Source organism: Cataglyphis hispanica, chromosome 12 (genome assembly GCF_021464435.1).
Source record: "Cataglyphis hispanica isolate Lineage 1 chromosome 12, ULB_Chis1_1.0, whole genome shotgun sequence".
Lineage (NCBI taxonomy): Eukaryota > Metazoa > Arthropoda > Insecta > Hymenoptera > Formicidae > Cataglyphis > Cataglyphis hispanica.
The window spans coordinates 1,406,299-1,418,459 of NC_065965.1; the positions used below are offsets into that span (position 1 = coordinate 1,406,299).

Below are 12,161 nucleotides of genomic sequence, written 5' to 3' on the forward strand. Positions count from 1 at the left end.
AATTTTAAAAGTATGTTCTTTAATGTAATAATGTTGAATTAAAGTTGTGAAAAAAAAAAAAATGAAAATTATGTTTTCGAAAACAAATTGTACATGTGTACGATTAGATTTATTCGCGATTACAAAACTGAGGTATAATAATCTTGAGAAAAGACGTGTTTTCTGAGCAAGTCTTTCATGTCGCGATTCTGCCTCTATAAAATAATACGGTACGCTAACTTTCAACGTGTAACAACTTTAAGTTTGCGGGGCATACTTGGTTGGAAAGCCTTGTTTCAAGCAAGAAACTTTCGCGAGATGTACGAATTGTAGCCATCAAAGTGAATACCCAACATGAGGATTCCTTATTATTGTTAAACATTCTATTATTGTTAAGAGCACTGTTTCGCTGACATGTGTTGCTTAAATCTTTTAAATAAAAAAAAAATAAGATAAAATAAAATAAATACATAAATAAATATGCATAAGGCACTCGATGAGCAATCAGAAAATGCGCGTCAAAAGTTGATTGGAAAATTCGAATATACTTGTCAAATCGCAGGCAAGCTCGTAAAGTTTGAAAGGATGAGAATCACATCCGTGATGCATCAATGATGATTTCATGGACGAATCTCCGCGATCGTTAACGGAGAATTCGTTTCGGTTGCTCACGATTTCCTGACAGTATGAGGAATAGAGGGAGATAGGAAGCCCCGATATGTCAACGTCGCTGATATTCGATGAATCGGGACTGAAAATCGCGCACCCCTACACATGCCCGCGTACCGCCGGGTATCGTATGCACATAAATACATATAATATGTGTGTGTGTGTGTGTGTGTGTGTGTGTGTGTGTGTACATGTGTGAGGGCGTATATACGGTGCGCGTTGATGTGCGCGGCTAAATATAGAGAGCAACGTTCACACGCTCGACACGGAACGCGGAAGCGGCGAAATAGATTTTCGTTATCGCCACGTTCTCTCCGGTTCGCATACGACAGAATAATATCTCTCTGAGGCAGATCGACTGCCGAACTTCTCCATAGAAATTCGATATCGCGATATACGCCCCTCGAACTGATATCTTAAAAGATGCGATATTTCCGTGCGATCATCAGGAAGCATCTTAGAAAGAAGTTGGCAAGCAAATTCTTACGAGCAGCTTTTTGCAAAGAAAGAGAGAGAGAGAGAGAGAGGCGTGCCCGCAGTTTAGACGCATCGCATAAAGTGCGAACTTTCCGAGTTGCATGACATAATGGCATAATGTATTCCGTCTATGAAAAAAGATTAAAGTATAGCACCTTTCACCGCAAACAGATAAATTAATAAGACATAAACTTCTTGGTGACCCAGTTACATCTTAACGACTATGTTAATGTAACGAAACGGTAAAATTTCGTCGCGAAAAGCTCTCATCACATTTACTGCAACGGCAGTTTGTCTCTCCTCTATTCGTTTTAAATTGAATCTTCCTTCATATGAGAAGAATAGTTAAGGATATAATAATTAATGAGCGAACGATGTATCAATTAAACGATTCGCAACTAGCGGAAGTGGTGCGAGAAGAGAAAGAGACTTTTCGAATCTAAGAAATAAAATCCGCGACGTTCAGAAATCGAAAGATAAAATCTTGATGATAAACGTCCCGTTTTTACGAGGCAAAAGAAAAGAAATAATTGCAAATAATGATTATTATCATACAAAGAAAATAACAATAAATTATTACTTATCCTATTTGGCTACTAGACAAATAAAGATATATGCCTTGACGTATACGTTAACTTGAAAAAGAATATTGCTGACATATATTAACGTACGTTTAACTTCTCATAACAGTTTGTGGAAGTGACATCTGTTTTCTACGCAACTTCCTCTTTAAACATGCACACGTCGACTTTTGAACTGTCCCCCAAGATGCATCCGGGACATACATCTCCGCGCCAGAGAGAGTCTGTTTTGCGCATGTCGCACGTAAATACAGCGCGTCGCGTGGAATGCATGTTTCGTTTATCAAAAGAATTCCAGCCGTTCTTGGCCCGGCTCCCAGAAGAACGGACGGCCGGAACTGGATATCAGCGCTATAAAACGGAGCCGGTCCCTATACAGGGTGTTGCGCTCTCGCGCGCACACCCTCTAAACTCTCCCTCCGAAGATTTATGCCACGAAAGTACATCGTCACGCGAACGAGGCTTAAGCCACGAAATGCGCGGCGCATTTCAGTGGCGCGATACGACGCATCCCTCGAATGCCTGCTCCATCAAGTTACGACGACGACGACGACGATGATAGCGGCGGCGCAGTTGCTCGAGCGATACAAGCTCGAGAAAAAAAATAAGGGGGCTAGGTATCAGAGAAGGAGATGCTGGTGTTACATAAATCACCGAAACGAGAGGGACGGGGAGAGGTGAGAGAGCTACCGAAGGCACCGAGGTTTTCGAATCGTAACAAAGTGGAAGATAGCCAGGCTCGAAGGCTGGAAGAATATGGCTACCATTTTTCCTCGGCTTCGGCTGCTGAAAGCACACGTAACGGCGTAGGACAGTTTATGTCCGCGTGATTCTGGGACCACCCCTTGCCCGCGATCCCTTAATAGATCTTCTCTCATACCACTTTTTCGCACGTCGAAGATTTTCGGCTTGTCACGCCTGCGGCCCTCGTATTCTCTCCCTTTCCCTTTTCCGTTTTTTCTCCATTTCTCTCTCTCTCTCTCTCTCTCTCTCTCTCTCTTTCAACCTTCTCGTCTATTTCGTTCCACGTTTTTCCCTACCTCTTACATCGAAGCCACCACCACGAACGTCTCCTTTTCGTGCCAACTCTAAAGCGATACGAATGGCCCCGGCGCCAAATACACGAAAACGAAAAACTTTTTCGTTGCACTAACATGCCTGTCCACTTTTCCGTCCTGGCCCTTATCGATCGTGCCTCTTTGTGCGTGGACACGCTTTCTCGCATCGTTCCGACTTTTACTTCGTCCTTTTGTTATTTTGTCCGCTGTCTGCTCCGCTATTGTTTGTCCTCGCATCGTTATTTACGTCGATGTTGCCGCGCACACTAATTACAACTACGCCTAAAGAGAGTATATTAAAAGCTAAAAAGAATAATGTGTGTGTTTTGTAATATAATAAGCTTTAGTACTGCAATTTAATATAAACGACAATATCAAGCTGTAAAATATAAGCTGCAGATGTTTTATATGTTACTTAACAAAGCATATCGTACAAAGGAACGAAATGTCGTATGAAACTAATTGGCTCGTTAAAAGTATTACGCGGATACGCGTGTGCAGAAATTACGTTTTCCCTATTTATTATGTATATCCTACTTAACCAGCTGGCGGAATGGATAATAATGACCTTAAAATGTCGCAGCGCTGCCTTGTCGCGGCCTTGCCTCTAACAAAATGTACGATGCAATTTCGTTACGGCGGAAAACCAAGGACATGTACTTTGAAATGTAGTACTTTAACGCTATGCGTGCAACGTTGTATTCATATTCCGCCAAGTATAGAGCAATATCTTACTCGAGTCGTTTGTCCCTCTAGTCCGCCAGACCTCGCGACATTAGCTGTGCAAATCTATCTTTCATCTATAATCGTATACGCAGACGTGATAAATCCCGCGTTATCGCGAATCCCGGCGCGATAACACGTGTATCGCGATATAAACGTCAGTACAACTATTTAACTACCGTAGTTGAAACTAGATTCAAAGCTAGATACTCATCGAATACCGCGAGTGTCTTTGCCCGAACACTCATGCTTCGTGACACCGAAAAGATTTTATCGTAATGAGAGCTTCCAAAGTGATTACCCACGAGAACCCAGGAACCCGCAATTATACAATTTCATTTTACAGCGAATACGTTTTACGGCGTTTGCCGTTTTCTCACAATGTCAATTTTTTTTCAACTATATTAAAATATTTCTTTCGCTTTAAACATGTGCATACGAAATATTTTGCGCATATATAAAATTGGATAATATAATAAAAGACTCTTATCTTTCAATAAACTTTATAATTATATGTATATATGCAAAATGTTTCTACTCAAATCTTGTCAAAATATTCCCTGAGAATTTTCTAATCTTTCAGATATTTAAAATTTTCAATTTACAACCAATTTATAAGAAAATTCTGGGTAATAAAATTCAGTGACAATTCTCTAATTTTTCCAGGTAAAAAAAAAAAAATTCTTGAGAATTTAAGATCTTGCAAATAGACCCCATATACCTATGATTTGATGTAAATTTATTTGTGTAAAAATCAGTAACGTATGTCGTATATAAATAAATGCGAGGAATAAAAAAGGAAGCACATAAACGAGTTAATGTCTCAAATTAAAAAGGATATTTGCTATCGAGACGGTAACCTTGTAGGCACCATGGCGGGTGAATCGCGGCCCTGAAAAATTAACCGGTCCCGGGTTGTCGTACCCCTTTTGCGAGAGGGTGCGGCGCCTTGCTCTAATACAGATTTATTGCCACCTAAGAGCCGGAGCCAGGCGTTCTAATACAGGTATTATGCTGACGCAGGCACGAGGAATTTACACGAAATTGGAGGTAATTTGTAGGGGTCGAACGCGCCCTCCCTCCCTCCCCCCCCCTCTTCTACCGTCGCCGTCGCCGCCGACCTTCTTTCCGTCGCTACTACCCTGTTCCCTATTACATCGTGCCGGACTTGTGTGCGGCCGTGTATCCCGAAACTCTCCAGTAACGACTTGCTCGAAGGACGTAACTCTCCAGCGAGAGCTATCTACCTCGAAATATGCAGCCGCGTGGGCCGCTTTTTGATTTACGAAGTAGATCGTTAATTAAAATGTCACGGCTGATCGGTCGCGTACGACGGTTTAATTAAAATTTTTTAATTGCCAAGCACGCGCGGCCTACGATTTCATCGCGATGATTTTTCAAAAAGTAGATATATATATATATATATATATATATATATATATATATATATATATATATCATTAACGTTGTTTGGATGACACCCTAACGAGAGTATCAAAATATAAAACCGGTTATTATCGGAGATCGCTTCACGCTTTTCGGTGAGCGCAAAGAGCCTGCCCGTAAATTGTCACATGTTGATGAGATCGATCTACTCGACGCACAGTTTGCTTCTGCGGTCTAGGTATTATAGATACAAAACTCGTTATTAATGATGAAAGTGCGAGGGTACTATATCCACTAATCGTGGATGATAATCGACCAATTTCATCAAGGCGATCGATCTTAATTTTTTTTACCTCCATTATTTAGACAGAGATTATTATGTATACGGGTGTTGATTATTTATCTACAGCGCGATGTATTTTGTATCATGTTTTTTATAGTCGTTACATATTCATTTTATTATTATATACAATATTATGAAAAAAGAAATTTGATATTTGTTATAATCATGATTATTAATTAATAAACTAATATGATTTTGAAAAAGTGCTAATGTCGTGAGTAAAAAGAATGTTTCTCGAAAAATTAACTCACTATTGCGGACATATTAAAGGAGATTTTCCTTCCTTCATAACCTCTCATAATCATCATTAATTCGTTTCCCGATAAGGGGAGACTTTTACAACCGTGCTTTTGAGGCCGCGTGTTATTTAAAATTTTAATACATTTAAGGTGCGGGGCGCGAACGCCTTATACTAGCGAGTGATTTTAATCTCGGCGTTGTAATAAGGAATAAAATGAACCACAGGTAGCACAGGTTCCTTAATGCCATTGCGCGAGACATTCTTTCGTGTCACGCGATTTACATTGCGAGGTTAAAAGAATTCCGATACTACAGTGTCATGCAGATGGCAATTACCTAATTTAATTCCAACACAATGTATAAGGCATGATATACATATTCGCGCCGGCGCGAAATATTATTTTATCTTCAAATCTGTTCCAAGATCAACTTTGCACTTTTATAATTAATTAAAAGTTAATGAAAGTGCGATAGATTATTTGCGCAAACTCGTACTTTACATTTTTAAATACATTCCGATATCATTTTTGATAATAGCAATAAAGAAAAAAATATATAAAACCACATAGGAATTTAATATCATTCATATGGATTGATGTAAAATTATGTTATAAAAAATGTGAATTAAACAAGTTTTCTATCAACAAGATAATGTGATTGAAAATACGATTAAGAGGCTCTGCTATTACGCTAAACAATGGAATTATAGACACTTGCAAAAGCGTATAGTTTCGGGAATATTCGTTTCCCTGAGATACCAAAATGGTCGACTCACTTGATGCCAGTCTCGCGATACGATTGTTCTCCTACCTGGCATGTTTCGGTCCGAGACTGGGATCGTATATAGAACTCGCCGAGATGTCTTCATCGGGGATTTCTCCGTTCTCCATACCCAAAGCCGTAGTGCATTGTCCTGAAAACAATTCATGATTACGTTAGGCAAAATTCAATATCAATCTTCATTTCGTTAATGTTGCGCATTAGAATGAAAGTTTTGAATGGGCGATGGTAATAATTATGGAATATTGTTTTCGGCGAAGATTCAGCTTTTACCAAACAAATTATTCAACAGTTAAATTTATATATTTACAGTCTCATATATTTCCATTGCAGTCAGATTCACAATAGTTTTATTCTGACAATTTATGTCTAACAATCTCATTTGCCTTTCTAATAATATTATTATAAAAAAAAAAAAAATAAATCCTTCGACAAAATCTTCAAAAATGTTGGTTATCACAAACACATAACTTCATATTTTGCTGGATACACGTAAAAAATAATTTAAAATCATAACAAATATTTCTTTTTTAAGTTCCTTTTTCTACGAATTATCAACTGTTTTCACAGTCAAAAGAAATACAATATATTCGAGATATCGATGAAACAATATGGAGAGTTTGTTACTTAATATAACAAATTCGGTGTTATTGTATTTTCTTCTTTCTGTTATTATAAGATAAATATAAAAGCACGTAAAAATAAAGTTTCTCAAAACATCTTATTGATATTTTGATTCGATATAGACAGGGGTTTCCCTTACTTTCTTCCTTCCTTCCTTTATCTCTCTCGTATTACTTTCTATTTCTCTTTCAATATGCTTCAAATAGAAAATATCGAAGAGGAAATAAAATAATACACGTATATACTGGCGATATTCACGCAGAATGGACACAATAAAACGACGCTTTTTTCTGATATCTGTTTTTTGCCCATTGTATATATAAAATGACTTTGCAACGTCGCTGAGAAAAATCGATAGCAAAAATATCAACCAACAAAGGTATCACCGATGACAATGTCGTTATATGTACGCGAGATATGATAAATTCTCGAATTCGCAGCAGCTAGCCCGGCCAATACATATCTTGGCGCGTGCAACGTTACTACGCTTAAACTACGGTGCTGCAGTTACGTCGGAAAGTTTCAAAACTGCAGAATGCAGCGGACGTGGGATTAGCCTAGCCTCCGGAGCTACTACCGGTCGGCTATGGTCTCCATGAGCCGGTATTACCGCGAACAAAACTTGGTTTGTGTTTGTCCCCTACGTTTCACCTACCGTGCATTATACGGCAAAACTTCATCCGGTATTTGCCGCGATAGTGCGACTAAAATCTGCGTTCGACATGTCTAAAAATGTCAAACGCGGGATTACTGTGTTTCCCACTTATGAGTTTTTTATAATTTTACATTATATCGCACATTATGCCGCAAGCTTGTATAATATCTGGTTTTTATTACTCATCATTTTTTAATCTATCTTTACTGTATCTTGTCTCAATCTGCTTTCATTAAATTGCTAGAGGATTCATAAGATACAAATATATCAGCAATTGATAGACACGCATAAAAAAAAATTCACAAAATTAAATAATCTGATAAATATTTGATCAAATGTAATATTACGGAAAATTTGAATTCATTTCGTTGTCAATCGTGAATGGAAGCAAATACGAGAACTTATTGTTTCAAACGTACAGTAAAATGGCTGCTGATAAATAAAGATAAATATTGAAAAATCTCGTTTTGTAGATTCTGTCAGATTTTTTTTATTGAGAATAGTTAATATATCGCAGAATAGTTGACAATAGTATAGAACTCATTTAATGAGGTCCATTTAATACAACTTCTTCCTTTCCCTTCGTGTTTGCTGTTTTATTAAAATTTTATGATTTTTCCAGTTTGCGCTGCAAACTGAGATTCTTTGCATTTTTTCATAAAAAATGCGCGCTATTTCCTTATTACATATTAGGTTTTATTACATTTTTCTTTATAATTCTTTACTTGATTCAGTGATGTGAGTTATTACATTTCTCTATAATTATTTAATAATTAAAAAAATTATTATATATACATAGTGCATTTGTTAAGCTTATATAAATAGTAGCAACATTAATTAAAACGTGCGTAAAATAAAATTAGATGTTCTAATAAACTAAAAATATGAAGGCGAGAAAATGACGTTATGTTGCCGCGTGTGTATAAAAGTATAATACTACCTAATAACCATTGGAGTCTCTCTCCATTCAGACTGAGCAACTTCGATCGTATTCGCACCTAGTATTCGCCTTTATGCTGCATCCGTTAATGCAACGTAGTGCGAATGAGATGAACTGTGCCGTAATTATCGAACTAACCTGGATTTAGCGAGCCGCACTGCTGGTGGTGCATCAGATGTTTCGCGCCCGAAAATTATCTAACAAGCAAAATACTCGTTGCACTTAATTATCGCATTGTACTTTATCTCTCCGATAAAGAAGACAAAAGGAAAACAAACACAAACATGCAAAAATGTATAGAAAAAACATTTGGATGTATTTATATAAATAAAATGATAATTTTCACTTTATTCAACGCACTTCGATTCTCTCAGAATAAACGTACCTCTATTTGTACGTAATATCTGTAGCTTAAGGTGCGATACTTTTGTAGCAATTCACGTTCTGTATTTCAATGTTCAAGTATTTGTACGTTATTTACAAGAGCGCATGGCGTATCTCGTGTGCATTGAATATCCAATGTACACAACGATAACAGCTATGAACCCGAGCTTTAGTGTCATGTCCCAAAGCAATAAGTCAAGCTGACATATTGAGATATCCTAGACGCGATGTGTTTTCGAGCAACATGCAGGATAATGAACGATTCCAATGATTTGCGATACGTGATTGACAGTTCGATTTGCTAAAAGCTTAAAAGTATATTCAAACATGACAATCTATAATATTTATACCATTAATTATATTTATTATAGAATAATAATTAATATAAATAATAAAATCAAAAATATATAGCAACATATTTAAACTCTTTCATATATGTACATAGTGTAAACTCGAGTTTTTTTTTTTAATTTTTTTCTTAAACAATATATTTTTTAACACGATAAAGATAAAGCGAGAAAAATTTAATATCAGTAGGAATAAATGCGAATTATAACGTATTCCCATTTTACGGATATCTCCATTCAACGTAACATCTTATTGCAGACAACATACAATTAATTTGCATAAAAATATAACGGATAAGCGGTAAACAATGAGCGGCGGGAGTCAGAACTGCGGCATGCCAGAACGAATCGGCACAATGCGCAGCCCGCTCTCGCTCGTCTGCATCTGAGCAGCTATTAGATAGTATTGTTAATTCGTTGTGCGGCTGACATTTCATTTACGAGGGTACAATGCCTCGGTGAGGCCAGGTGTGTAGGTGGTACGTGGCATTATTGCGTACGCGCTTCAGTGCCGGGAGAAGAAAAAAAAATTAGTACGCACGACATCCTCGGTGGATATCATGCCTTTTCTACTCGTACAAAGGGATCTGGAATCATCTTGTACGTGACTTCCTTTAATAGCACATTGTACTTTAAATTCTTATTAAAACTTTGCTATTTAACAAAATAATTGTCGTAATAAACACAAAGATTAATTCTTAAATATTTTTAATAAAATAAATCTTTCTCTCTCTTCATTCTAGATTTTTAACGAGCGAAAAAACTGCTTATTTCTGTCCGCGATCGCCTATGTTACTCTTAATTTTTTCTTATTGATTATATAACGATTTTATGAGTTCGTAAAAATACTATAAGGGCTTCGGCATCTGTCCTCAATATCGCTTCAGCAAAGAAAAAAAATAAAAACGGAAAAAAGTATTTTATTTGCAAAAAAAACTTGGACAGATTTCTACTAAAATATAATACGGTCGCGTGTAATATTAAATCAAGAGCAGTGGAACGAGAGGACGATATAATTGAGCAATCTTCCAATAATCAAAGTTGATGATGCAGTAATTAACTCATAAATTTATTGCCTGCGGCAGCCAGTTTATTATGGGGTTTGATCCATTTAATATCTTTATACAGTTTACTCCCTCTTTAGACAGTTTATAAGATATCGCATATTTATAACAGTATCTCTTTTTGGGATTTATATCTTAAAAAAAAGAAAAGAAACCAAAAAATACACGCAATGTGCATTGAATGAATATCAATAATTTTCACAAATTTTTACGTGTAAAAAATAGAATTATAGATACGCAAGAATTATATTTGGTTGAGAGTTATAAGCATTTTTATCCTGGGAAACTTGCGATTGTCTTCCCCCACGGGATGCCTCGTATAAGATTTTCAATTGGTGGATGCAACCTTTTGACTTCGCGCGACGACAGTGCGCGCCTTGGGACGATAGAGAAGATTGTAAGAGAGTGACGACGGAAGTTGGAAGGGGTCGGAGGGGGTACAAGGGGGAAGCGCCGGCACTTTTCGGAAGTTATAAAACTTGGGTATGCGACGCGTTCGCGGGAGTTTCGATTCCACTTACCTAGATCCGTGCAACGACAACGCGGCAGGGACAATAGGACGAAGACGGCGATCAGAAGTCCTCGAAGTGGAGTTGAATCGGCGCTGGGACCAAGGACTGGCATGTTACTGGTGACCTGGGCCGTCGGCACGCCGATAACTTGCTCCTCCTCATCACTAACTATCCGCTGTCTTGACCGCATCGGTCATCAAGCACGTTCCTGGCATCGTGATAGTCGCAGGGTAGTTTCAGGCTTACGTCGATGTCCTAAGCACAGAATGACATATGTTAATCATCCGCAAACATCTTGAGATTGTCGCCAAACGCAAACTGCTCGCGTATAATATAAAGAATAATATTTTTACAGAGAGAGAGAGAGAGAGAGAGAGAGAGAGAGAGAGAGAGCCATGGTAAACATAATTTTTAACCATGACATCTCAAACGCGATGCTTTGTTTATGTACGCGCTCGTTTAGTGCAATCGTAGTGTCGGTGTTGTCCTGTCTCATTGATAAGTTTATCTTATAGTTCGAGCGAAGAGTCCATAAAAATAGTGTCGGCTGTTATCTTGAAAATGTATTGCAGGTAGGACGTTACAATGGAATTAACTGCCAAGGTAAATTTACCGACAAAGAATAAAAGAAAGCTAGCTCTTACCGCTAAAGTAATAGAGTGTACTTGTAATATAATTCCGGACATTTTTCGGGTCAATAATTAAACGAGTATATTTTCCTAATTAAAGTTTAAATGTAAATGAAAAAGCTTGATTAAAGAAAATATAATATTATCAAATATACAATACATATTCTTTTCTAGAAAATATTCTAAACTTAATTAACTTTATATAAATGGCTTATTTTTTTACGCAGACATTTACGTTCGATCGATAAATATAAAATGTGGAACGTGCAATTCTTATTCCTGTCAACAAATCTGAATTTTTTTCGACATATAGTGTAACGGTCATATTTATGTAAATATCATCGCGAATAGCTGCATTTGTCGCGCAAAGCGGAACTCTTATCGTGCTGCCACGGTAGCGTAGGCATTTGTTATCATTTTTGTAAATAGCGCTCTCCACCCAACCCCTCGTCTGTCTTCATTCTAGGTCGTACACACAGTCTGGCACGATAAGAGGTCTATTTCATCCGACAAATCGGCCATCTAAATATCGCGCACCCGTGAAATAAAATCGCTTACAATAGTCTGAGTGGTACTTAGTTAAAAAAAAAAAAAGCCAGCTGTTATATCCCGAGCTTGGTCGCGTCTGCCGAGATATTAACGGAACGTGTCGCGGATCGGCCACACGACTCGTCGACAAATAGTGGCAGCATTATTATGCCAGGGGGTATGAAATTTTAATTGGTGACCGGTGCTATTAGTGAACGCGATCGTTTTCAAGGAAGAGGTCA

General features: G+C 37.5%; 1 protein-coding gene across 2 annotated transcripts in view; it reads right to left on the reverse strand.

The window, feature by feature from the left end:
• LOC126853357 (discoidin domain-containing receptor 2) overlaps positions 1 to 12,161 on the reverse strand; it is a 177,845-nt gene that overhangs the window by 70,254 nt on the left and 95,430 nt on the right. For both annotated transcript variants that reach the window (XM_050599009.1, XM_050599008.1), the window contains 2 exons: positions 10,772 to 11,017; positions 6,267 to 6,369 (listed from right to left, as the gene is read on the reverse strand). In XM_050599009.1, the coding sequence (XP_050454966.1) occupies positions 6,267 to 6,369; positions 10,772 to 10,952 (284 nt within the window). In that variant the 5' untranslated portion in view covers positions 10,953 to 11,017. The remainder of the gene's footprint in view (positions 1 to 6,266; positions 6,370 to 10,771; positions 11,018 to 12,161) is intronic.